Here is a 27,356-nt window from a genome sequence, read left to right as displayed (position 1 = left end):
AAGGAAGGAAGGAAAGAAAGAAAGAAAGAAAGAAAGAAAGAAAGAAAGAAAGAAAGAAAGAAAGAAAGAAAGAAAGGAAGGAAGAAAGAAAGGAAGGAAGGAAGAAAGACAAAGAGGCACACACAGAGACACATAAAGCTACACACACACACACACACACACACACACACACACACCGGGTAGGGTGCTGTCTTTCATATCAGTGTGGGACCACCCTATTCCCCTGACTCACCTGCAAGTGGAGACAGAAGCACCAGAAGAAATGTGAAGAGAAGGTAATGGATCCTCATGACTGAAGCCTGGTGAGATGCAGAGATGCAGAGGGACTTGAGCTCAGTGCCTTATATAGTGCCAGGTGCTGCCCCCTGCATTGGAATCCACACTGACTAGAACCCCCAGTAATTACTATTGTGAAACACAGAGCACCTGTCTCTTGTCAAGGAGTGGCCCTTTGAGAGCACATTCAGTGTGATAATTTCCTCCTGCACTGCTCACCAAGAGCAGCTTTCTGCTCTACTTCTTAGGTGGGAGAGACCCATGCTGTTCTGGGACAGACTTACTGGTTACAATTGGAGCTTATTTGCCTATATCTCAGACATTTGACTTGACCATCTCAGAGTCTGGCAACAGGCTTAGGACTCAGTGGGCACTAAATTCACCTAGATCTCTCTAGTCTTGGGCACATTCAGCTGCTGGATACAACAGAATGTGAGCCAAGTCAAGGTTCCCCAAGCTTTTTGAGGGTAGTACATGGGTCTAGTCTCAGATTTCTCCAAGTTACTGCTCAATGTTGAAGTTCATTTGCTACTAAAAATCTCAAGCAACTCACCATCCACCCAATGTGATGGACATGGAGTCAGATAGGTGTGCTGTTTCCTGTCTCAGAGAAAGCAATGCATTGGTAACATCTTATCTGAACATAGGACCCCATGCCCACCTAGAAGAAACTTGTGAGTACCTGTTTCTAGCCACCAGGTGATGAGCATATAGAGGATCTCAACCAAGCCAAGTATAGCAGTGAATATCCAGTAATCTCACCTACTCAGAAGGCCTAGGCAGGAGGGCCATTTGAACTACACAATTGCTTTTGTAGACACCCTGAGCAAACTTGTGAAACCATATCTCAAACTGGTATGAGGTCAAGGCATTCTAGAAGAGGTCTTCTGTTAGATAGCACTTGCCTATCACACACTAGGCTCATGGGTCACTCCCTAGTATCATGGGAAAAACATTTTTATTTTTGAGACACAGTTTCTTTGTGCAGTCCAGGCTGTCATGGAACTTACTCTGTAGACCAGGCTGGCCTCCAATTCAGAGATCCACCTGTTTGCCTTCTGGGTCCTGGAATCAAAGGTGTGCACCACCACCTGGTGATTTTTTTTTTTTAATCCTGAATCACAGAACTTCAACAAACCTTTCCCTAGTTATGTCATCCTATGTTTCTTTAGGGAAAATTACCTCGTACAGCACAGACCTGTTTATATATGTGAAAAAGTATCTGGCCAGCATTTGTATACCTCCATTTTTACAAATGGGGTCTCAGTAGCCATTGATTTTTCTCCCCCCTGCGTCATTTTAAATCTAAACACACACTTTGAATTAGGTTAGTGTGACCATTTATTCATAGATTTCATTTTACTTTTGAACAAGCAATCTTAAGGAACTCCCATAATGTAGAGGAGAGGCTTTATTGGGCTTAGAGGTTGCAAGAAGGTAGTGGTTCCTAAATGAGCATGCTTAGCATTAATTCTAACTCATCCTTTTCTGGATGACTCAACTGCCTCCAATTACTATTAAAACAATGCTCTGTCATTTAAAGATCCACCCATGCGAGTGTGGTTTTTCCCATAAAGTCCTGTTGCAATCCCAGGGAACAGACAGTAGCACTTTCCTGGATGCTGTCTATACTGATTTGAACTCATTGAATGAGGTAGGCTGAAGCAAAGATAATCTGAAATACTTGGTGTGAGGGGAGGGGAAGGGAGGGAGTAGGCAGTGCCCTTTCCCCTCTCCTTTTGAGGACAAGTACATCAAAGAGATGGTGACAGCAGCCTAGCTATTGGGAATGGTGAGCTGAATGTCTCTTCAAGAACTCTTATGGCTGCAGCTCATGCTTCTCTCATTCCATGAGCTAAGGTGACTTCTTATTTCTGTATTCATCGTACTAAGTCCATGTGAAAGAAATCTCCAGAATGGATTTTTTCCCCTCAAAGGCAGAATGACCAGTGGTAATTCTGGAAGACCACACAACCATCATAAAAAAAGACCCCTCACCAAAACCTAGAGATAAGATTATGCAGCTTTTGGAGTGAGGACATGTGCAAACCTAAATGAGTTTTAATTTCCTATGAGCTTCATGCAGTGGGTACAATGGTAACTGACAAAGCTTGTCAGAAGATGAGTTCTATAAACTTTGTGAGGTAGGATGGTTCTTCTGCCCCTGCTGAAAGCTTGGCTATCCTGTCTGTGTGCCCCCTCTAACAGGGTGCTCCCCACCAAGAGCCTAGCTATTGTCTCTAACTGCATGGTGCTGTCAGGGAAGAAGACTACTGACTGGGTTATCTGAATCACTCTGTATCAACATCTAGAGAACAGCAAATAAAGTGAAAGCAGCTCTAAGCTGTATGAATGTCTTTTGACTCAAAGCATGCTTGTTAACCAGTTGCATGGTCAAGGTACTAAATGTCTAGAAATAGAAATCAAGTCTGTGCTGTTAAGAATTAAGAACCATACAACAAAATGTGGAAGGTGGCGATATATGAATGTCCACAGATCAAAAACAACTGAAGGCTTTTGGTGAGGGTGTGAGTGGCAGAGGACTCAGTTTTCTTTAAGAGTCTGGATACTGGAAGTTTGACCATGCTTAAGTGAGTATACAGGCAGCCCAAATTGGACTTGTATATCTCATTTTCCTCCCCCTCCTCCTTCATCATCATCATCTTTTTGGGGGGATCACAAGGATGTGGGCAAACCTGGGAGGGCTGGGAAGTGAATATGATTGAGGTACATAATGTCACATTCCCAAATAATCAATAAAATCATCATCTTGAAAAAATAAAAACAAGCAGGAGTCATAGATAGAGGACTTAGACGTCGCAGCAGGCACATCTAGGGAAAGACTGCTCCTAATTGGGAAACTTGCTGTTTTGAGGAAGAAGAGACTACAAGACAGCTCCTAGAAGGGGGGGGGTACACTATAGTTAAGAAATGTGTGGGTAGAGTGTGTACCAGCAGGAAGTACCAGAGTAAATGCCAGAGCAGCAGAAAATCCTATTTTTCTGAACAAAAGTTTCAGAAGGGGTTAAGGTTGACCTGGGGTGAACTAACATTTTAGTTTCAGGAAAATGCACCTGGGGAGAAGGCCAGAAAGTTGAAAACATCTATAGTTAAGATTCAAAGGGTGTATTTAAAGAGATAATAACTCCACTTTCAATGGAGTATAAAATTATAGATTGTACATTCTATATGTATGTACATTCCATATATCTACAATATTTATGTACATGTTACACACACATATGCATTTACACTCATGCAAGCACTCTTCTCACACACATGCATACACACACATGCACACATATCCTATTGGCATCCTTTCCCTTGGGATATGAGCTTAGGTATCTTGTAGACTGCTGCAGAGATGCTGCTTCATTCAAATCAGACTGAGTCTAGTGTCATTCTTAGTTGTGTATTTGTTAACAATGACCAGAATGTTCAAAGAGATTAAGCTACTAGTTTTTAAAAAATATATAATAACTTGATTTTCCTTTTATACATTCCCAGAAGGACCTCCCCCACCCTCACCCTGCATATTCTAAGTCTGAGTCAGGGTCTTCTACTTCTTCTTTCGGCAGCATTTTCGACCGCTATTAGAACATCGACCTATTTGTTCTTCCTTTGCAAGGCAGTTAAGTACAGCACACCGGCCACCTCTTATTCTGCAGAAAAATTTTCGGAGGGTTTTTGGTATGAATGCGTCCCCTGCAAGAGTAAAAGAAAAGAATATTTTAGGAAAAGAGTGTTAGAAAGGCACTGGATCTAGCAAACTGTGCACCACTGAAACAGTTTCATTTTCCATTTGTCTCTCTTTTCCTATAAAATCACAAGTAAAGTTAAAGGAGATCTAAGGAGGAAACAAACAAATGTCTCTATGGGCTACATCTCAGCTGTGAACATACAATGGCCTGGTCTCTAAACCTCCCATAAGAACTAGGAATTGACCAGTACAGGGGAATGCCAGGGCCAAAAAGTGGGAGTGGGTGGGTAGGGGAGTGGGGGGGAGGGTATGGGGGACTTTTGGGATAGCATTGGAAATGTAAATGAGGAAAATACCTAATAAAAATATTTAAAAAATACAAAACTCAAAAAAAAAAAAAAAAGAACTGGGAATTGAGGCTACCATCGTCTCTAGTACCTTTGTAGAGCAGCCCAGCGTGTCTCTCTCTACCTCCAACCACTAAGCCCATTGGAATACATAGTGGTTTTGGGTACCAGACTAAACTGTTCATTTCTGTCAGAATTAAAATCTCACATCAGTTTTCTATGGTCTCATTAATAGTATTCCAGTGATGAGGCAGGTGGAGATTTGGCATCTGTGGCAGTATTTAGTCTTTTAAGAGTGTTACAGGACAGACACAGAAGCCTGCTTTCAGGCTCTTACTGATTGTTGTTGAAAGAAACCATTGGTGATGTTTGCTTTTCATTCAGCAAATCCACCTGATTTCATGCTCACCCAGAAGAACAGAGAAGATCAGACTAAATTACATGTTATGAACCCTTTCCACCCCTTATTTCCCAACCCCTCTTACCTGGAGCAGGCACCAAGAACAAGATGAAGAATACAAATAGCAGATAATGAAGCCTCATAGTTGACTGCTACCCAACAAGCTGAGACTGGGCCAAAACGTGTGCTTATCCACCTATATAACAAGGTAAGCCATGAGTACAATTCTTGTAATGTCACCATGATGACAGCATGACATATTTCCTGACGTGTCTTTCCAGTGTCTCTCACCGCAAAAAACACACATACTCACTCAGGCATTTGCAAGCCTGAGGGGTGTAGTCAAACTTGTTGCAACTCTCTTGAGGTCATCCAGGTCCTGAGCATGTTTCCAGATCAATTTCTGGCTGTGGGTAGAGATAGAACTGATAAGGAAAAGATAGCCAAGATATTTCTTTTTAGGGGTATAGCCCCAGGACATGTAGCTTGGGACTGAATTGCCTTTGAATACAATCCTATACTTTCTATAGCTATCTAAAATCCCAAAAGAGACTTAAGAGTCTTCTGAGAACCAAATCAGTTAAGCTTTGAATGTATTCAGAATTAAGAGACAGAACTAGAATTCAGATAGTAAAGACAAGAAGAAACTTGGACTATATAGAAAAGCCTTTGTTATAGGTGTTCTCTAGTCTAAATAAAACCTGTCTTGTACTTCACCATTGTCCAAAAACTACCTAGATTCAGGAGTTGAGGTGTTTCATTTTACATTTAAAAGGAGAGGGAGAGGGAGAGGGAGAGGGAGAGGGAGAGGGAGAGGAGAGTATATCATAATGGTAAGTATTCATCTTTTCTTTGTACCAGAGAGGCTTACAAAAAGCATGGAGGACTTCTAGGTATTTTTTACCTATGAGCTTTTAAAGAAGGCCAATGTTCAGTTAATTCTACTAGATATCAATTCAGTAGCTGAAGGGTCAATAGATTCTTGACTAATACACTTAAATGTTGAGGAATCCTATCACTTTGTATGTGTATTGATAATCTATTCAGTCAGATGATCATGCCACCAAGAGATCCCAGTTGTTGCAATGTGTCAATGCAACTATAGTGAATCCTAGGTCCTGAGTGTGTTAGTTCTAGGAAGAAATGGGTTCAAAATACTGGGATACCTAGGATGGGAAGAGGGACAAATCTTGATTTCTTCTCTCAGGGATCTTAAAGTGGGCTCAAGTCTATGAGCAGGTGTTCAATTATAGCACAGGTGATAACAAGAAAAAATAGCACATACTCAAGACAGGACTGTACAAATGTAGAAACTAGTGGCTCATGCTGAGAAGTAGATTCAGATCTATAGATTTAGGAATACTTAGGACCTATAGACACTGTCTTTTTAAAATCTAGTTTTCCTCTTACATGGTATACACTCTGTCCTCACCTTCTCTCTCTGCCTGAGATAGTAGATGGAGAACAATATCAGTGGCCAAAATTCATTGGTGATTAAGGCATAGAGGCTTCAGTGTTTATTCCTACATACAAGATACAAAACCTCTGAAAAGCCTTCGGTCTGACGATGACACCGGCTGTAGGAAATGTTTTGAAATGGAGGAAGTAGATGAGTGTTGGCGTGGCAGCATACTATGTCTTATATATTACAAAAGACACAGGCACTGCCTTGGGTGTCAGAGAATGACCATATCTCAACCACATGTCACTGGGCCTTCCCATCACTCCACTAAAAGTGGAGGTGCCTCACTTTTCCATGTGGAAAACAGATTCCACAGGTGAACCTTAGGCTATGGCATGGGCCATTGAACATTGAAGTCTGAGAAGCCTTTCTAAGGTGCCACCATTGTTTCAGAAGAGGTTCATTCAAAATAGAAGTCACTTTTCCTTGTTAACCCCTGTACAAGTTCTGTTTGTTCTGCTTTGTGTTTTCCTGTGGTCTCATATCTCTCAATGATATCTTGGCTGTGCTTGAAGCTTTAGAAGATACTATCTTCCCTTTAAGGTACAGTTGGAAAGCTAACTCACAATAGCAGAGGCAGATTAGGGAGAGCATGGGTCTTGTTTCACACTGGTAATTGTGTGACAACACCAGGCTATATGAACCAACAGCTTGTGCCATCATCAGACTAAAGGCTTTTCAGAGGTTTTATATCTTGTACATAGGCCTACTCGTCCGCCCGTGGCTCAATGGCTTAAACACCACTGGATTTTGAACACTGATATTGTTCTTCATCCATTATATCAGTGTGAAAGAAGCAGAGAGAGAAGGTGAGGGTGTAGTGTCCAAAGCAGGGATAAAACTTTACCACAAAGGATCCCTGGCTCATCCTGAGTCATAGGACTCACTTTATGGTAGAGTCAATAGTGCAGGCAGTCACATGGGTATGATTTGTCCTCAGAAGCAAGATCACAGAGGTGGGAAGTGCAGAAGCATTTGGGGAAACAGTGAATAGTGGCCAAGATTTGGGACACGTCTGTATTTGATTTAGTTAACAAAGCTTAGTATGGTGGGACTAAAGCTAAGATTCAAGTTACCTAGAATTCTGATCTAACCAATAATTCCTTACATGGAGACAAAGAAGATGACCAGTGCACACAACTTAGTCAATGAATCTTAAAAATTAAAAATTAAAAAAGACTTGTATTTACATAATCTCCCTGTAAATAATGCTATCCAATGACTGTTGGAGCTTGACCACTGTGGGATGTTCGACTCAACCTAGAAACATTCACTGGGTCTAAAACATTCTGCCTGCTGGTCCTCACAGCAAAATCATGGTCTAGAGCAGAGTCTCACAGCTTAAGAACTTCTGTTAGGAATAACAGCCCTACACAGGCAGGGCAGGTCCTCTAGCTCTTGTTAAGGTTGTGGTCAAGCCCATTCATGTGACGTAGCAGTCTCACAGAGAGTCAACGAGGCTCAGGCTTCGTAGAATACTATAGTTTTCCTCTATTACCACTTCTGATCCTCTTCTTATAAGAGTGAATGCACTTAATCTGAAGAGCTGGCATTTTCAGGGCGGATCACTTGGAATCGTATAAACAACTGGAGGACTTTTTATTCAAGGAAGACTATTTTCCTCTACTCTTAGAATTCCTTAGTTGTCTGTAATTCTTAGTCTAGGGTTGGATCCCCATGAAATTTTTCCCTTGCATGTTAGCATCTGTGTTGGTGTTGCCTTTATTCAAATCTTGTCTGGATATCTATATTGTTGAGACTTCACTGATAGCTTCTCTGTTCTTTCTACAAGTGAGATTATGTTTAATCCTTTCAAGTTTCCATGCACCCACAATATCCTACTGTGATAGCAGACACTTATGCTGCTTGGCTTCCAGATGAGAGATGAGATTAACAAAACTAACTTACATTCACACTGGTCACCAACTCCACAGGTTGCCAGATCACCTACCCAAACCCTCAAATTGCCCTCATGGCTGCCTTTCCAGAAAGCATCATGCTTAGCTTCTAATGCCTGATTAAGTCACTACAGGAAGAACAGTGAAAACCAAAACTGCATGGAGAGATGTGGCCTCCAGGGATTAGAAGAAGTAGAATCTGAAGACTGTGTTGTCCAGAGGTCAAGACTTAAGCCAGTGAATACTATGTACAGAGATGAGAGACCAGATCACTGTAGAGAAGATCCAAGATTCCCTGGGAAATCTGGGCAAGGGCATATTATGGTTTATATGCACACTCAAGATTGTTTCTATCAGAAAAAAGAAATTAGTGTCCCCTGAGTTAATGTAGTGAGGAAACAGTTAATTCATAGGGCACAATTTTGAGAAAAGATGAAAAGGGTCTGTGCAGGCTTCTAAAAATTGGTTCCTTCTTTTTCTTCACTGGACAGGACTTGTGATCAAAATGAAACAGCAGAGGTTTGCCACATAGAAAAGGGATTAGGCATGCTTGATTCAAAATACTGGGAGATGAAGTGGTGCCAAGCCCCAGATTCACTCTGCAGCAGCTGCTTAAGCACTGTGTTTCTTGTAACAATAGAAGGGACCGGGTCCTACTGATAGATTCTGGAATTCAGAAGCCTTGGTGAATGTCAGAGGCCCCTGATGCATGCACAAAGAACAGATTCCGAGAAGCCCTGCCCAGGAACCCATGATTCCCCAGTCTTGGTATACACAGCTAATCCTGAATGCATCCACGGTTGGAATGCATTTCCTAGCACACTTTCTTTCTATGTGATTTAGCTTAACAGGGCTGAAACACACCACTGTTGCCCAGTAAATCTTCATATAGGCTCTTAGTCAAAAAAAAATTTTTTTTACCCATTCTTAATTCTGCTTGTCTCAGAGAATAATTTCCTTTTTCAGATGTGTTTCCATACCACAGGAACCCAACTCTGAACCACTGCTCCATTACTCCTTTGTTCAAATCTCAATCTCCCTCCCTCTCTTCCTCTCTCCCTCTCTCCCCCTCTCCCTCTCCCTTCCCCTCTCCCTCTCTCTTTCTCTCTCTCTCTCTCCATCTATAGAGGCCTTTACCCATAAGTTATATGTATGTACCTATCTTGTACTCACCCAATTACCCAAAAACCTACTATTTCCTGACATCAGTCTCAATAAACCATCCAAGTTTTCTTTTTAAACTTCACCAGTGTTTTTACATGTTCAATCCAATGGCTTTTTTGCCTAAGCACCTTACTTGGTCTCTTTACATCATATGACCTATGGGGTACCCCTCTACTTCAACTCAACACCCAGAAAACATGTAACATACCCTCTCTTGGGACCTTAGGGACTGAGACTGTACAAGGATCAAAAATAAATGTTATTCAGTATTTGGAATCTGTGTCCATCACTATTTTCAAGTTAGATGATAGAAAACCCACAGAGATTGAAGTGGTAAGGAAATACACTTTCCATTTTCTCCAGTCCTGGTTGCTGATTTTAATTCTTCATGGGCCATCTACTCTTTCTCCTATCACCAATCTTGATCAATGTTAACATCTTTAAGAATTTGAATCCTGCAGAGGCAGGCGGATTTCTGAGTTCGAGGCCAGCCTGGTCTACAAAGTGAGCTCCAGGACAGCCAGAGCTATAAAGAGAAACCCTGTCTCGAAAAACCAAAAAAAAAAAAAAAAAAAAAAAAAAAAAAAAAAAAAAAAAAAAAAAAAAAAAAAAAAAAAAGAATTTGAATCCTTTTCTTCTTCCTGCTTTTGTCATCCTTGTCAGTCATTATCAAGTGCATACCATACACAACGCTAAGCAGTATAAATGCCTTGATTCCACTGGAATCATTCAGTAGGTTGGTAGAGTTAAATGTATTTTACAGATAATTAAATGGAGGCTTAGAGAAGATGATAAAATACCTCACTCTCTCAATTAGAGATGAGGTTTTCTATGATCCTCTCTTATTACCACACACATATTGGCATACGGTAGAGACTGTTTCCCAACTTTTCTGACTGTCTTCCACACCTGCTTGATAATCGGCAGCTTGGTATCTGGTGCCTCTCTTTTACTTTAGCTAGTGGTAAACCCTTTGTTCTTTTTGTTTGTTTGTATGTTTGTTTGTTTTTGAGTGACACTTGCACTTCCCAGTTTATGGAATCTGGAACTTCAAGCCCTTTTTAAAATCCTTCTTATTTTTCTAATTTTTCAAATGCAATCACTTACTGCATCCATACAACTGTTTCTGCATGATGGTTTGCACAATCTTCAGAGCCTGTCTGAAATATCAAGTCTTAATGGCTCCATCATCAAGATAAAAAGCCTCCCCACTCAGTACTGTGTGCTGACTCAGAGCACAGCTTGTATGGAAATTGAACCTTTTGCCAATTTCACAGTGGGTATATTATGTTACTTGTAACCATTTCTGATAATCTGTATAGATGTGGTCTTTTTGTTTGTTTCCTTAGATTCATGAGAAAGTAGCTTCCTATTTTTTCCCTTACTCTTTGAAATTCAGGAACATTTTGAAACCTCACACACTCCAAGGCAAATGTTATTGAGAACAACTAATTCCTAGGGAGGGTTGGGGGCAGGAGGAGGGTAAATGAAAGGATCTTATTCAGATAATGAAAATCACACAGAAAATTTACAGCAGTACATCATGTAGAAATAAGTTTACAGGTAAACTGATGTAGAAGGCAGGCTAGATGGTTGTGGAAATGAAGACCAGGAAACCAAGAAAATCGAGAAGTTGTCGTATTCCAATGCCAATGCAGCAAATTCATGAACGTGAGAGTTAGAGTCATGTAGAAGAAAGAAGCTTGAGTTGAAGTAATGGATGGAAGCAGGCTAGAAAGACTGCCTGGCTTCTATTCACAACACGGGGAAGACGAGTGTAGGAGGTACTGCTTCGAGTAAGCACTGGAGAAACCAAGATGTCAATCACGCAAAGGAAAGAGATGAATGGCTCCTGATCACCGGTTCAGCTGGAGTGGATGTGGTCTGACAACCCAGTGATCTTTTTGCTAGTCTATGGAGCCTGCCTTCCTGAATCTTCCAATATCCTGAGCATCGTTCAGGCCCTGATCCCGAGCTTTTGTCTCTCAGTGACTAGAAACCCTCAAGAGAGGCCTCGTGTAATTTGCATCCTCCACCAACAGTCTATCCTTATGCTCCTTACAAATCCTTCCTCCCGTGACCCTCGCCCTGCTCTCTGTTTATCAGCCAATAGAACCCATTCTTATTGTAAAGGTCACAGGTACTTTGCTACTTTGGTAGGAAGTTTCTAGGTCGCTATGCCTAAGCTTTGTTATGAGAGCCCGACCAAGTTTTCATTCTCATCTCTTCGAGTTTTGTTTCCCTGCTGGCCATGATACCTGCAGCGACGCTGTAAGAGATGAGGGTACCCTTGCAGAGGAGAATTGGGGTGACATGACAGACTGAGAGAGAGAGAGAGAGAGAGAGAGAGAGAGAGAGAGAGAGAGAGAATGAAGACACCCTCCTTATTTGTTGTTTGATAACTTGGCACACGCATAGAATGTATTTTGATTAACTCCATCCTTATCCCTCCACTATAATTCATATTTTCCTTTTTTTTTTTCAAAAACCACAGAATTCACTCAATGTTGCCAATATGTGCATGGGTAAACGGCCACCTACTGGAGCACGGACTTTCTCTAAGGTGCTCCAACTCTGAAGATAACTGACACGCCTCTTCTGGTAACCATCAACTGCCAAGAGCAAGTCAGCTTGAGGTGGAACTTAGTGACTGCCTCACTCATGTGTGCTGAGATTTTTATCTGGCGTGATCTTGCACAGTCTTTCTGTATGCAGTCACAGCCACTTTTAACATGTTCAAACTAGTTTAAGAATTTGAACTTAGCAGTGATATAGATATGTCATAGTTTACAAAATCACATCCAACTCCACAGGGATTGACTTCTGACTCTTAAGACTGAAATTAAGTGAGGGATAAAACACCAAATTCTATATAAGGTTGACCCTAGGACGTTCTTCCATACATCTACCAGGGATCGGATCAGGCCCAGGGGGGACGAATACACAGTGGTACTTTTTGGTTTGGTCTGTCTCTCATCAGGTCATCCAGCTGCATTTCATAACACAGCCCCAAAGAGACCTCACCATGAAGCAATTTTTGCCAACAGCCTACACATCCATAGAAAGAAGGCAGGAGATCGTGTGTGTGTGTGTGTGTGTGTGTGTGTGTGTGTGTGTGTGTGTGTGTGTGTGAATTCTCAAGAAGTCAGGAGATTTAAAGGCATAAATGTTTCTTATGAATTGATCTTGAAGTCAACTCATTAATAGGCTGAGGTCTGAGATCAAGAAAATCATGTATCCAAAAGGTGGGAGCCCTGAGATTATTTTTATTTAAATTATTTAATTTTAATATGTTTTAATGGGAATAGAATTATATAACTTTCCCCTTGACATTCCTACCTCTAGCTTCTCCAAGATACCTTCCCTTGAATTCCACTTTCAGGTTGACAGCTTCTTTTTATTTGATTATTGCTATTATTGTGTATTATACATATATGTGTGTTTATGTATGTGTGTTCACAATATACATAAACAGAATTCTCTGAATCTGTTTTTGTTGGTGGTGTGTATATAGTTTCAAGGTTGACCATTCTGCTTTTAATTAACTCATAAAGGGTACATCTCTCAGAGAGGTTAATTCTTCTCTCCTAGCAATCATTAGTTGCCTGTAGTTTTGTCTAGTGGAAGGACCCCAAGAGAATTTCTCCCTTCTGTGTTAAAATGTCTATTGATATTGCCATTGGTCTGGTCTAGTTTATGCAGCCATTTCTAAGAAAGGCTATTTCATAGCAGACTTCCTGGTGTTCTGAGTCTTACAATCATACAGACATCTCTTCTGTGATACTCTCCATTTGTTTGAAAGAGAGACTTCATTGGTTGGGGTGGTTGCTGCACTAATTTATGGGCATGAGAATGAGATTTAGATTGTAGTATGGAAATTTGCTGGTCTAGCAAGTGACAGTGATATGTTCTTTTCTAAGGTCTGTGACCCCCATTAGACCTGCAAAGCTTGCTAGGTTTCCACGTCCGTCCGTCCGTTTATCTTGCCATACTGGTAATTTTCATGGTTCATAGATGTTGCAACTGAATAATTGTTTCTCTCTCTTGGCAGCTTGCATAGTATTTTCTGGAACCATAGAAGATAGACCATAGAAGAGAGACCTATGGCTCAGAGCCAGCATGAATCATTCCAGCTCCTCCTGTGGCCTAAGTGCATGTAGTGTCTTCAGCAATAGGCCTTCAACCAGGGTATTTTGGGAATCACTTGGACTGCCCCCCACAACCATTTGAAAGTAGGTTTCTCATGCCTGGGGTTTATAGTTTATAGCTTTACAGGGAACATTGTCAGCCTAAGTAAGTGGCTTATATATAGTATGATTTTAGGTAAATATTAAATGATGCAACTCCTTGTGGATTTATCAAATAATCCAGTGTTTGTTAGTCATTCATGCTTCCTTCTTCTTATATATTTGTCTCCTTTCTGCCTCCCCAAAATGGAGTCCTATTCATGTTATCCCATTTTCCATATTATCGACCTAAAACATATCCTGCTATCCCTCTCCCAAATCCTCTCCCCCTAAAGTCGCTTTATACTTTCCTAGTTTCTATGGTTACTCCATGTTGTATATGCACTGTACTGGCTAGTATTCTATAAACTTGATACAAGCTAGACTCATGAGAGGAGAGACCCTCAATCGAGAAAAATGACTCCACAATAGTAAGCTGTAGTTGAGCTATTAGGGCATTCTCTTGGTTAGTAAATTATAAAAAGGCTCCCATCCCATTATGAGTGGGGCCATCCTGGCTGATGACTCTAGATTCTATAAGTAAACAGTCTGAACAAACTATGAAGAACAAGTCAGTAAGTAGCACTCCTCCATAGCCTCTGCATCTGCTCCTGGCTCCAGGTTCCTGCCCTGCTTGAATTCCTGTCCTGACTTCCTTTGATGATGAACTGTGATGTAGAAGTATAATCTGAATAAACCCTTTCCTCCCCTAAGTTGTGCTTTGGTCATGGTGCTTCACTGCAGTAATAGAAAGCCTAGCAAAGACATTTACATCCAAGAATTTAGAGCTAGAAACTACCGATGAGAGGAAACATATGGTATTTGTCCTTCTGGAACCGAGTTTTTCAATGTCAATTTTTTTCTGGTCCATCTATTTACCTGCAAAATTTATAATTTTATTTTCCTTTGCAGCTGAATCGTGCATATTCTCATTATCCATTCATCTGTTTCCATTTCCTAGCTATTGAGAATAGAGCAGCAACAAATATGCCTGAGAAAATATTTGTGGAGTAGAATTTCACACCATTTTGGCATGTGTGAAGGGTTAGTATACCTGGGTCATATGGTTGATTTAGTTTTAGTTTTTTGAGGATTCTCTACACTAGTTTCCAAAGTGGCTACACCAATGTGTATTCCCACCAATAGTCGAGGAGGGTTCTCCTTTTCCCATATGCCCCAGCATTCATTGTTGGTTGACTTTGGCCATTATGACTGGGGTGAGTTGAATTTTTAAAAAGTTATTTTGTTTTGAATTTTCCTAGTTACTAAGTAACTTTTAGAAGAAAAAGTTCATTGGGCTTGCAGTTTCAGAGAATGATCATCATGATCATCATGAGGAGCCACATGTCAACAGGCAAGCAGGCATGGCACTGGAGCAGTAGCTGTGAGCTCACATGTGACCCGCAAACATGGGGTGTGGTTGGGGAAGAAGGGATAGCTGTCTGAGGATGGATGGGATATGAAACTCCAAAGCCTACCCCCCAGAGCATACCTCCTCCAACAAGGCCACATCTTCTAATTCTTCCCAAACAGTTCCACCAACTAGGGACCAAATATTTACACATAATGAGTCTTTGGACAGGCTAGCATCTTATTCAAACTATCACACTAAGGATGATGAACACCTTTTTTTTGATGAACACTTTTTAAATGTAATTTTTAGCAAATTTTATTTCTTCTATTTAGAACTCTCTGTTTAGATCCATGGCTCATTTTTTTAAAATTGGGTCATTGTTTCCTTGACTTTTGTTGTTGTTGTTGTTGTTCTTCCTCCTCCTCCTCCTCCTTCTTCTTCTTCTTCTTCTTCTTCTTCTTCTTCTTCTTCTTCTTCTTCTTCTTCTTCTTCTTCTTTGTATATTCTACATATAAATCCTCCAGTGGATATATAGCTGGCAAAGATTCTTTCCCACTCTTTGAGTTTCTTCTTCACTTTACTGCTTCCTTATCTGCACAGAAGCTTTTAGTTCTATGATGGCTGGGTTGTCAACTATTGACTGTAATTCCTTGGTTAATGGAATCTTATTCAGAAAATCTTTTCCTACATTTATATCTTATGGGGACTATCTTTGTTTTCTTCTAACAATTTTGTGTTTCAAGTTTCAAATTGAGGTCTTTGATGTAATTGGCTCTAACTTCTTCAGGTAGATATGGGTCTAATTTTATTCTTCTGCATGTAGTCATCCAATTTCTCCGGCACCATTAATTATAAAAGCTATCTTTTTCTAGCATATGTTTTGATTTTTGTTTGATTTGGTTTGGGTTGGGTTTTGGGGGTTTTTGTTTTGGTTTTGGTTTTTGTTTTTTGTTTGTTTGTTTGTTTGTTTGTTTGCCTCTTCATCAAATGTCTCTTGGTTGCAGTTATAAGTACTCATGTTTGGGTATTCTATTTAATTCCATTAGTCTACATGAATATCTTATGCCATACCATATTCTTTTTTATTAATATAACTCTATGATATATATTGAAGTCTAGAATAGCACATTCTCCAGGGTTTTTCTTTTTGCTTAGTGTTTATTTAGTTATCCAGAATATTTTCTGGTTCTACATGAATTTTAAGATGGTGCTCTTGGGTATTTTGATTGGCATTGCATTGAATCTGTAACTTTCCTTTGGTAGGATGGTCATTTTCACAATATAAATTCTACTAATCCATGACTATGAGATAGCTTCTGCTTTCTAGTGTCTATATCAATCTCTTTTTCAAAGATTTGAAGTTTTTAATGTAGGTCTTTCACCTCCATGGTTAGATTTATTCCCAGATATTTTATTGTCTTTGATGCTACTATATAGATAGCATACTAACTGATTGCTCAGATTTGATGCTACTGTAAATGGGGGTATGCCCATAATCTCTTTCTCAGTGTGTTTGTTAGTGGTCTATACAAAGCCTACTGATTTTTGTAAGTTGATTTTATACCCTACTATTTTGCTGAAATAGTTGGTTGTTTCTAGAAGTTCTGATGAAAATTTTAGAATCTCTTAGGTATAATATATGGTATATCATCTGCAAAGAGAGATAATTTAACTTATTGTTTTCCTATTCATATCCCCAGGGGTTATTTTTTAATATAGTGTCTGACATAATCATGTAATTAGAACTGGTTATTTAAATGAACTTATTAACTAATGGTGCAATGGGCAAGGGCAACACATTGACTGTTTATGATGACTGGTACCCAACAGAGCTGTGACTATATACCCAACACTGTAGTAGCTGAAACTTTCCTTTTAATTTGAATTTAAAGGCATGGCCCAAATGATGTGAAGATAATATTGTAATCTGCATTGCAAGAAGAATGAGACTAAAGTTTTGAGCTCAAATTTGGAGGCCAAGATAGATGAATCTAAAATCCCCCTTTACTACTTGAGCTCCCCTTTTGTTTTTATACCCATCCAGAAGTTCATTTTCTTAATGGAAAGACCAGTGACTGTGAGTTGTGGACTATGAATGAAAGCGATTGAGGACCTGAAGACATGCCTCACATATTCAATAGATCACAGAGCAATTCTGGTTTTGAGAATTTACAGCTAACCCCTTATCAAAGTACAGGCTGTGGCACTGAAGAGAAATTTACTCATGGTGTCTCAACCATGAGATGGCCTCTCATCTGTATTCTTCACAGTTGAGCAATTTCATCCATTAGGAATCAGCAAGTCTTCTCTATCAAGGTTAGACAGACTTTCAGGTTTTCCTGACCACATAACTTCTATTGCAACTACTTGACTTTACAGGTATAATACAAAGTGTATCAGAAACAAGAAGCAAATCCTTATGGCTCTATCCCAATAAAACACTATCTACATAAACAGGCAGCATCTAGACTTAACTGCTAGGCTGTAGCTTGCTGAACTCCACTGTACATTCAGGAGAAAATGGGTCTGGCACACAGTTTCAATGATGGTTTCAGTATCCTTGCCACCTAATATCCATGCTATGTATTCTGTTTCTTCAATCGGAGGCTGGCCTCACTAGAACTTCCCTGACCAAGAGTTCAATTCCCAGCACCTACATACAAGCTAGGGAGAGTGGCACATGCCTGTAATCAACCAATGTCAGTGCTACATATCTTTTATATGTCAGAATTATGGGTTACTCATGCCATCAGACATGCCAGCAGCCAAAACCATGTTTTAGATTTTCTCCAAAATATACTGGGGTCTGCCTTTTAAGGAGAAGGCTGTGGAATGGAAACCAATAATCTGGCATCCCTCTCAAGCTCTGCCGATTTTTCACATCAGCAGTGGCATGGGGATGCTGCAGAGCTCCCCTTATCATCAAGAGACAGGCTTTACCCAAAGGGAGAAGCCTTTTTCTTTACACGTGTTTTTATTTCTATACATTATCTCTCTACATATTTTATTTCAATTTAGTTACATTAAGTAAGGTGTTAGATTGTCTTATGCCCTACATTTTATTTCCTGTTTTCTGAATGTCTGAACCTCCTTTGTTCACCTTCCTAAGGAAGATGCAACCATTTCATTGGCTCCTAACTGCAAGAATCAATGTTACCACCTCCAATACAAAGGGAGAACAAACTGTGTGTCTTAAATGTCCCCACACATTATAAGGTGGAATGCAGAAGACACCAAATGCATCTCCCAGGCTCTGGGAAAAGAGGAATGGTTTAGCAATGAGGACATCATTCCCCTTGTCATCCTCATTATGGCTGTACTATCCTGAAAGGCAGATGCCCATCCTAAAGAGCAATGCACTCTGCCCAGCAGGATTGTGATATAAAGAGATGAGCTTATCCACACTCATGCTAGAAAGCACACAGGAGGGAGCCCAAGGTATTGGACCAATGCTATCCTAGACAGAGTGCCATTGAGATCCCAGTTCCATCATCGTTCATCCTCCCTGGCGCAGGCATCACTATACACCCACAGCTGTCCTGCTGCTCCTCATGATGAGTGACACAGTCTAGTGATTTAAAAGAGTCTTCAGATAGTCATTCCTGAACAGAGTCAGAAATGGAATTTCTGAGAGTAAATGGGAGAAAAAGAATGGATGGAGCAGGAGCATGAATAGCTTTGGGCAAGAGACTGAGCCTGGAGCACATCAGACAGCACTTCTAAAAACCAGCTTTTTAGAAGGCTCAGGCAGGGGTATTTTATTTTAGAATCAAAAGAAGTTGTATACATGCTTGGCTTCAGCTTTTTACCATCTCTAAGCAAAGACTGGAGATATTTCTGTTCATATCTGACATGTTCAGGGCAGGTGTGTTAGGGAGTTTGAGGACCTGAGGCAAAGAGAGATGATTATGACTGTCCACAGTGAGCTGTTGCTGAAGCTGTTGACACCATCAACCTCCTGTGAGCCACAGAACAGCAGTGCTGTGGGATACTCATGAGCTGCTAAAGAGGAACTAGAATTCCACGGCGTAGGTGGTGTCAGTCACCTCGAGATATAAAAGCGGTGCCTTTCCAGTATCTTGATAAAATAGTCAAATGAGCTACAGCACTTGCATAGGTCAGATCCCAGTAAAGGGAACTGGGTATAATAGTAATTTCAAAGCTCCAAAGATGGGATGAGCATCATAGCATTGGAGGAATTTGATTCCTGAAGGGTGAGGGCATGTGAGCAGTGGACAGACAAGCCTTGCCTCGTAAGTGGCAGGAAGAACCTGCGTCCTTCCAGCCTCCTCCCCGTGACACCACAGGGAGGGCGGCAGTGAAACGAGGCACTTTCTGGTTCCTATGTTTATGCTCACCTGTGACATTCGCCACACCCAGCCTCAAGCATTACAGTGCAGTCAACTGAAGGAGTCATCATGACTCTCACAGCTTCCAACTGTTTTGACAAATGTGGGTTCAGGAAGCCCTGGGTTGACTCATCAATGCCTTCCATCCACTGGGAAAGGCCCGGGTCTGTACTGTCTGACAGTGCTTATCTGCAGCCAGGTTGCTACCATCCACAGTGCCTTCCTTGCCATAAGGGGTGGCACACGTGTGAAAGGAGTGGGAAGGAGAGACACTCCCTCTATAGAGGAACACGATGACTCAGAAATGTTTCCTTCGAGAACTTCCATAGTAACCTGTACCCTGGTCCACCATCCAGAGACTAGGAGTGTTTCCTCCTTAACTGTCTCTCTCTCTCACTGGTTGCCCTGCCACCTGGTCTGGCATTCATTACTTCTTCCTTAGGTTCCTTCATCCTACTGCTGGGGAATGAGCCAAAAAGAACACAGGAAGAACAACCAGTGCTTGTTGACTGTTCCCACAGTTTGAAGGGTCTTATCTATCTGGATGCCAGTCTGTGGTGTGTGTGTGTGTGTGTGTGTGTGTGTGTGTGTGTGTGTAACTCCCATTGTTTCTTCTTTTCCTCCTCCGTTCCTTCCCTCCCTTCCTCTCCCTTCCCCTCTCCTCCTTCCTTTCTTCCATGCCCTTCTCTCCTTCCCTTTCTTTCTTCTGTCCAAAAGTAAAATACCAGTTTAGGATGGAAGAAAGAATGGTCCAACTCTGAGTTTCTGGACAGGTAGCAGCTGGTCCAAAGCGGCAGATAGCTACTTTTGGTGTGTGCTACCACTGAGAATGGTGGTTAAAGAGGATGTCTGGCCAATACATTGGAAAGTTCAAAAGTACACTGGGCATGGGAAACAGAAGCACAAAATCTGGGAAAGAAATGGTATAGAAGGTTAAGAAATCTGAAATGTGTTGTGCTGATTAAAAAACTGAATAAAACTGAATTTAGGATTTGACATGAGGAGTCTCAGAGACCATGTTGGGGAACTTAGGTATAACTATCAAAATGGATTCTTAGAGATTCCCAAGACATGAGAGAGATAAGGGAGTGTGTCCTTCTTGCCTGTTTCCCATTGGCTCCACCCCTGTAGCAGGCACATGCCAGAAGGTCTGTGCTTCAGTTCCTCTCTGTTGTTGTTCAAGTAATGGGCTCAAGCCCTCGTTGGAAGTTCACATATCAGGGTAAGATGGCTGCTTGTGTGAGTGTGGGGAATTTGGGTTAAAATCACTTGCCAACCACTCCTGCTGCCAGGCAATAATAGGAGAAAATTTCCAGTGTTCCTGGACCACCTTGAGTCCTGTCTGTTTCCTTCTTGTCTTCCAAGATAGGGCAAGAGTTCCTTGGCTCTTACTCTAAAGCAGTTTGAGGTGGTTTTCCAGGTTCATTTCCAGCCTTGCAAATCCAGAAACACCCAAAATCTGGCAGAAATACCAAAGCCCTTTCACAGACACCCACCAAAGGGGGACGGCAGGTTGGTCCTGTTTTGCATCGTGATTAGCTCCCAGCCATGAACTGCTTTCCTGACTGAGGCATCCATCTTCCTGCCCTGGGATCTGTGGCTGACTCATTTGTCTTCAGAGTCAGGCACATCTATGAAACATTGACTTCCAAAGGGTCATAGCTATATGCCTTTCTTCCTTTCTTTCTTTCTTCCTTCCTTCTTCCTTCCTTCTTTTTTCTTTCCTTCTTTCTTTCATGTGTGTGTGTTGGTGTGTGTGTGTGTGTGTGTGAGTGTGTGTGTGTGTGTATTTTGTGGGTTGATTTAGACAAATTCATTCTCTCCAGTAGTGGTGAGAATCAAACTGGTATTCTGCCCTTAACCATACAGAAACCTTGGGCAATCTACCAACTCAACTATATCTACTGACAACCAGCATGCCCAGTTATGAGTCAGGTATCTCGAGTTATGGCTTTCTTTTGCCTGTAAAGACCTAAAAGTTTTAGACTTCGTTGTCACATGTTGCACCTACCTGGCTCAGTCAGTTTAAGATGAAGACAACAATAGACAATATAAAAATAAACGAGTGTGTTGCATTCTGGTTGTTAAAAATATGAGGTGTGCTAAATTGGTTTCAACATACGCTTTAATATAATCACACTAATTCTAAGAAGGGGAAAAGTGTCCACATTTTGGTCTTCGTTCTTCTTCAGTTTCATGTGTTTTGCAAATTGTATCTTATATCTCGGGTATACTAAGTTTCTGGGCTAATATCCACTTATCAGTGAGTACATATCATTTGAGTTCTTTTGTGATTGTGTTACCTCACTCAAGATGATGCCCTCCAGATCCATCCATTTGCCTAGGAATTTCATAAATTCATTCTTTTTAATAGCTGAGTAGTACTCCATTGTGTAAATGTACCACATTTTTTTATCCATTCCTCTGTTGAGGGGCATCTGGGTTCTTTCCAGCTTCTGGCTATTATAAATAAGGCTGCTATGAACATAGTGGAGCATGTGCCCTTCTTACCAGTTGGGACATATTCTGGATATATGCCCAGGAGAGGTATTGNGGGATCCTCCGGTAGTACTATGTCCAATTATCTGAGGAACCGCCAGACTGATTTCCAGAGTGGTTGTACAAGCTTGCAATCCCACCAACANTGGAGGAGTGTTCCTCTTTCTCCACATCCTCCACAGCATCTGCTGCCACCTGAATTTTTGATCTTAGCCATTCTGACTGGTGTGAGATGGAATCTCAGGGTTGTTTTGATTTGCATTTCTCTGATGATTAAGGATGTTGAACATTTTTTCAGGTGCTTCTCAGCCATTTGGTATTCCTCAGGTGAGAATTCTTTGTTTAGCTCTGAGCCCCATTTTTAATGGGGTTATTTGATTTTCTGGAGTCCACCCTCTTGAGTTCTTTATGCTCACAGTCAGCTATTGGATGGATCACAGGGCCCCCAATGGAGGAGCTAGAGAAAGTATCCAAGGAGCTAAAGAGATATGCAACCCTGTAGGTGCAACAACATTATGAACTAACCAGTACCCCAGAGCTCTAGACTCTAGCTGCATATGTATCAAAAGATGGCCTAGTCGGCCATCACTGGAAAGAGAAGCCCATTGGACACGCAAATTTTATATGCCCCAGTACAGGGGAACGCCAGGGCCAAAAAATGGGAATGGGTGGGTAGGGAAGTGGGGGGGGAGGGTATGGGGGACTTTTGGGATAGCATTGGAAATGTAATTGAGGAAAATACGTAATAAAAAATACATATATATATATATATATATATATATATATATAAAATCACACTAAAAGTCTCTGCAGACTCCTTGACAGATCAGAAATGAGCTTGCTCACAGAGAAGCTCTGCAACTGTGGGTAAGGGACTCCACGTGTCTGAAACTTAGGCATCCTGTCTGCATCGCAGACGAGTTCACGTCACTCTGTAGATGAGCTGAGGAAGGTTGTGGGAAGTGCTTAGCACAGAAACTGTAGCAGAAAGGGCTTCGATAAGCCATGAGTGACTAATGCTTCCCACCCCCGGAGCTGGAAGGTGATCAAGGATCAGGGCCAGTACGGTGCTGTTGGGAGATAGTGGACCCTTTGGGATAGTGAGACTAGTGAGAGGGTCTTAGTGTAAGGGCCATGCCTCTGAGGAGACTGGCTGTTCTCATCACTTTTCTTTTCCCCTCCTCCTCCCCTTCCTCCTCCTCCACCTCACACTCTTCCTCCTCTTCCTTCTCCTCACCCTTACCTCTTCATATTCCTCCGTCCTCCTCACCTTCTTCCTCACCCTCCTCCTCTTTCTAATCCCTGTCCTGTCCTCTCCCCCTGCCTTTGCTTCCTATGTTCCTTGCTGTCTTACCTCTCTGTAGGAACAAAAATATCAAAGCCTCAGCTCCAAATGCCTGAGCCCAGATAACCCCTCTCTCTTCAAAGGCCGAGTCTCTTAGACTTACTCCTCATGTTTTCCTCTAGTGGTTAAAACTAGAAAAGAGGCCAGAGAGAGTAAAACTAGTGGAAGAGGAAGGATGAGGTGCTCAGAGGAGAAGACAATAGGAGGAAGGTTACATGGAGGAATCAGGGCAGCAGGGATGAGTGAGAAGGGGGAAGAGACTCTCTAAAAGACTATGTCTGAAATGTCACAGTAATACTCCATATGCTAAATAATAACAAATGGACAGAAGTTACGTGCCCTGGGTGTTTTGTCATAGTGACAAACAGCAGATATGGGGTGAAGCTGGGTGTGCTTTGGAATGCTACCAGGTCTTTGGGGCATTCCTTACCAGAATTCATCTGCACCTGGCTGGGAAGACCTCATCTGAGTTTTGCATCGTGCTGGGTCCGGCCACACTGATGTTCTTTGCTCCCTGTGCATAGTACAGAAACCACCAGCCCTGGCTGCTCTGCTCATGGGAAGAGCGCCCTGTGAATTCTCAGACTCAGCTGAAGGAAGCACATTTCCTCGTGGGCATGACACATGACAGCCTCCAACGGAGTCACCTGCAGAGCAACCTGTAAGCTCACACATACTGGGTGTCTCCCAGGAAGCTTGGGAACCTGGCAGGTTCGCCTGGCCTCCAGCCACCCCGATGACTCAGGAACTTAGAGATCCTTTCAGTGTCTGTGGGCTGACAACGATCTGCTTTTCCTTGGAGGGAAGAAAATGGCAGAGGACTGTGGTAGACCTCCTAGCTTCTAGAGACTTGGATTCCTTTGGAAGAGAAGTTGTGTGGTCTTGCTAAACCAGATTCTAGGCAGGAGAAGACTTTTTGTTGGCCTGTTATGTGGAAGGACTCTGAAGACAGTTCCAAAAATAAACAAATAAATAAATAAACTTGATGTTTTGACATGTTGTGATACTGCTGATAAAGTTATCTTCTGGATCCCATTGGGAATGTTTTGACCATTTCTTTTATAAATGTGTGTCTCATCTGGCTCCAAGAGAGTTGTATTGGATGACTATGTTTCAGCATCAGGAGGTAGGGTTTGGCTTGGAAAGGTGTCTGGTGGGGCTAATACTATAATCTCTCCCACTATAGCAGGGTAATGGGTGGAAAGAAATAGCAAGTCACCCCTGGGGACACTAGGGGACCACCCTTCGTGTCTTTCTGATCCTCTAAGGCAGTGATTCTCAACCTGCAGGTCACAAATCATATTACGATTTCTAACAGTAGCAAAATTACAGTTATGAAGTAGCAATGAAGATAATTTTTATGACTGGGGGTCACCACAACATGAAGAACTGTATTAAAGGGCCACAGCATTAGGAAGGCTGAGAACCCCTGCCAAGGATGCGACTTCACGCACAGCAGACTCTAGGTGAACCATCAGAGGAGCCGAGCTTTGAAGGAGACCTGTGTTCAGGCTTGGATTAATTAGTTCAAGAATTCACATGTATTTGTCTTTAGTTAGTAAAAGTGTAAAATGGTAGTGTTTATAACGGCCAGACCCTTTATATATCCACCGGGCCTTTAAATTCAAAATCTAATGAGAATAACATTCCTGGAAACAGATTTTGGGGGCAAAAGGCTGAGTCCTATAACAGGGGTGCCTGGAAGGCACAAGGAATAAAGAGACAGAGTAACCGACCATGACCATGCTCAGCAGTGACTTGGGAGGGGAACCTGGAGTGGGTAACTGTGAACGCCACCCTTGAGCATGAGAGGGAACAGCCGGCCCCACGACTGACTGTGCCATCACCATAGAGGAAGCCAGAGTCCCCTACAGGTTACCTGAACAGCTGTGCAGACTCTGAGGATTTGGCAATGGTTTCTTGCATCAAGCCTGACCCCTAAGGCACCTTGACTGTTTCCAGAGTCAATAGAAGGGGCCCTGTCAGGCTCATCAAGAGGACTACGCACATCTCTTACTTTTCCCAGCGTCCCTTACGGCTGCTTCCAGGGTCCCGGCACAAGCACATGGCAGGTAAATCTTAGTTGAAAGTGTGTTGGGACTTGAAGGCAGCACAGTCAAGGCCACAGCTGACCTCCACCTCATACACACTTTGAAGTTCTCAAGATCTGGTATAATCCCTCCATGGAGGCATCGGTGCAGCACATCTCTGCTGCTGGCCAAGGCTGTAAGAACCCACAAACCCTACGCTGAACCAGCGCTGGGGACCTTGTGTACCTGCTGCCTTGGACCTGCCCCCTGGTTGCTGAACATTAAATGAAGGACCCTGCTGGTCACAGCCACGGGACACAGATGGACTATTGGTTTGTTATCTGAAGCTTTGGCTGGACCCCACTTTCAAACAGGATATTCGAGGAGATGCTTTGATAAATATCCCAATGAATCAGTCTGAACTGAATTCCTTCTCATTCCCTAGAGTGACCTAGAGTAAATGGCTAACCTGTGAAGACCAGAGATAAAGTACATCACAGTTAGTATTAAGAAATCCAGGCTAGAAATGAAATTATTTCTGAATCCTACAAAAATCCAGAGGATTTTTCCTTAACCATGCGACCAGCTTCCGTGGAGAAAATAAATACAATATAAATTAAAACCAAAACCAAAAAGCCCTTCTTCAGTCATTAGCAGTGACGGCCCGCCCTCTTGTGGTCATTATTGGTATTGACGCGCGGCCCACCAGCACCTAGCGTAATACTGGGCCGGGAGGACTGTTTAGGTCCAAAATGCTTCCATTTAATAATAATAGAAAACATATGATATGGAGAAGGGAAATAGATGCTGTCCTCGGCACTCATTAGGCAGTCTAAACCGATCCCTCCAGAGTCCAGAGGCACCTTTTACAGTAGAACACTTGTAGGAACCGAATAACTCCAGTGTGGTGGTGCACACCTGGAACCCCAGCTCTTGGTTTGTGAGTATCAGGAGCCCAAGATCAGCCTGAACTACATGAAAAAATGTCCACATAAATAAAATAAACAGCAACCAAACACACTTTAAAACATGCCGTGCAGTGAGCAATATATTCTACAGTGTGAGTATATAATATGGATTTATGAAATCGTCTGGCCTGGCTCTCAACTGCTCTTGCTGCCTGTTTAGAATGTGTGGTGGAATGAGGGAGAAAGAGGAGTTTTTCCTCATCGCTTTACTTGTGGAGAGTCCCACCCAGAGCCACCAAAGGCAGGGTCATTCTGACCTGGATAGCTGGTAGTGTCTTGTGCTGGGGCCTCAGCTTTCTAGCCCAGCTTCTTCTAAGCTTGAGAAGTGTTAAGACCAGGAACGCCTCTTCTGCGAGGGAGCAACCAGGCTCCGGATCCTGCTCTGATCTCGGCACCCGTTGCCACTTCCGGTTTATTGTTACCAGTTCTGCTGAGCTTGGAGAGGTGACTCTCCTGTTGTGGGCAGGAGTTTCACAACCTCAGAGCAGAGGCTGAACCTGGAGCCAGCGCCCTCCCCAGACAGGCGTTCACATGATGGGCACACGTGTTCTACTCTCTGTGGGAACGAGAGAGGCTGGTGTGTCTGACCGAGGCTTCCTTTTGTGCAGTTCCAGGAATGATATTTAGAAAAATAAATAAAGAATACACGGAGAAGAGGCTGAAGAATGGCCAAGCCAGAATGTCGAGTGTTCTTTGTCACTTGGGATGAGAATCAGGCAGGAACCCTGAAGGAGGTTCAGCTGGTTCGCAAGCAAAGTAGATTCAATCAGTATGCAGAAACGCGGACAATCAGTATGCAGAAACGCGGACAATCAGTATGCAGAAACGCGGACAATCAGTATGCAGAAACGCGGAAAGAAAGGATTTTTATCTGCTAATCTAGAGAAAGCTTGGCATGGGGTCTCTGATTCAGCGTTTCCCTTAGTGAGCCTCTGCACCCCTCACCTTCATTAGTTCCCTTCATTAATTCTTAGGTATTAAGAATACCTGTTCCCCCACAGTGGAACAGCCTGCAGAGAAGAACGGCAAACTCCCCACTGTTAGGAAATTTCACACAAGGGGTCCCACAGAGCTTTGAGTGTTCAGGAACACATTCTTTTAAAATAGCAGAATGGGTTTGGGAGGTGGGGTCAGCCAATGAAACCACTGGCTGCAGAGATCTGGTGACCTGGGGTCTACTCTAACATCCATGAGGGAAGGAGAGAACCCATCCCCAATTTTTCTTGCCTCCATATGTGCACATGGCATGAGCAGGTGTACACACTCACTACACACACACACACAGACACCATACACATAAACACATCCACAAACACACTGTACACACACAAATACACC

The 27,356-nt window shown here is 42.2% G+C and overlaps 2 protein-coding genes across 4 annotated transcripts in view; both read right to left on the bottom strand.

The window, feature by feature from the left end:
- The window catches only part of LOC110300661 (beta-defensin 4), a 2,250-nt gene extending 1,937 nt beyond the window's left edge, over nucleotides 1-313 (bottom strand). The window contains exon 1 of the mRNA XM_021170916.1: nucleotides 233-313. Within this exon, the coding sequence (XP_021026575.1) occupies nucleotides 233-290 (58 nt within the window). The 5' untranslated portion in view covers nucleotides 291-313. The remainder of the gene's footprint in view (nucleotides 1-232) is intronic.
- Nucleotides 314-3,732: 3,419 nt separating this feature from the next.
- On the bottom strand, nucleotides 3,733-26,433 carry LOC110300690 (beta-defensin 14). 3 transcript variants are annotated; one of them, XM_029480842.1, is made up of 4 exons: nucleotides 26,276-26,433; nucleotides 5,015-5,130; nucleotides 4,809-4,919; nucleotides 3,733-3,981 (listed from the first exon to the last, which is right to left on the bottom strand). In XM_029480842.1, exons 3-4 carry the CDS (start codon nucleotides 4,864-4,866, stop codon nucleotides 3,836-3,838), a joined length of 204 nt encoding a protein of 67 aa, XP_029336702.1. In that variant the 5' UTR covers nucleotides 4,867-4,919; nucleotides 5,015-5,130; nucleotides 26,276-26,433; the 3' UTR covers nucleotides 3,733-3,835. The 3 variants fall into 3 exon arrangements, with proteins under 3 accessions (XP_029336702.1, XP_021026607.1, XP_029336703.1); XM_021170948.2 differs by having other exon boundaries at nucleotides 5,037-5,130; XM_029480843.1 differs by lacking the exon at nucleotides 5,015-5,130.
- Between the last annotated feature and the right edge of the window lie 923 nt (nucleotides 26,434-27,356).

Source organism: Mus caroli, chromosome 8 (genome assembly GCF_900094665.2).
Source record: "Mus caroli chromosome 8, CAROLI_EIJ_v1.1, whole genome shotgun sequence".
In the NCBI taxonomy this organism is placed as follows: Eukaryota; Metazoa; Chordata; class Mammalia; order Rodentia; family Muridae; genus Mus; species Mus caroli.
The sequence above is the reverse complement of the archived record's forward strand: the minus strand, read 5'-3'. Positions and strand labels throughout refer to the sequence as shown.

Excerpts from the sequence above, each read along its gene's own strand:
- LOC110300690 (XM_029480842.1), bottom strand. The coding sequence starts at position 4,866 with ATGAGGCTTCATTATCTGCTATTTGTATTCTTCATCTTGTTCTTGGTG. Across the intron at positions 3,982-4,808 it reads GTTCTTGGTGCCTGCTCCAG|GGGACGCATTCATACCAAAA; the intron begins GTAAGAGGGGTT and ends TTACTCTTGCAG.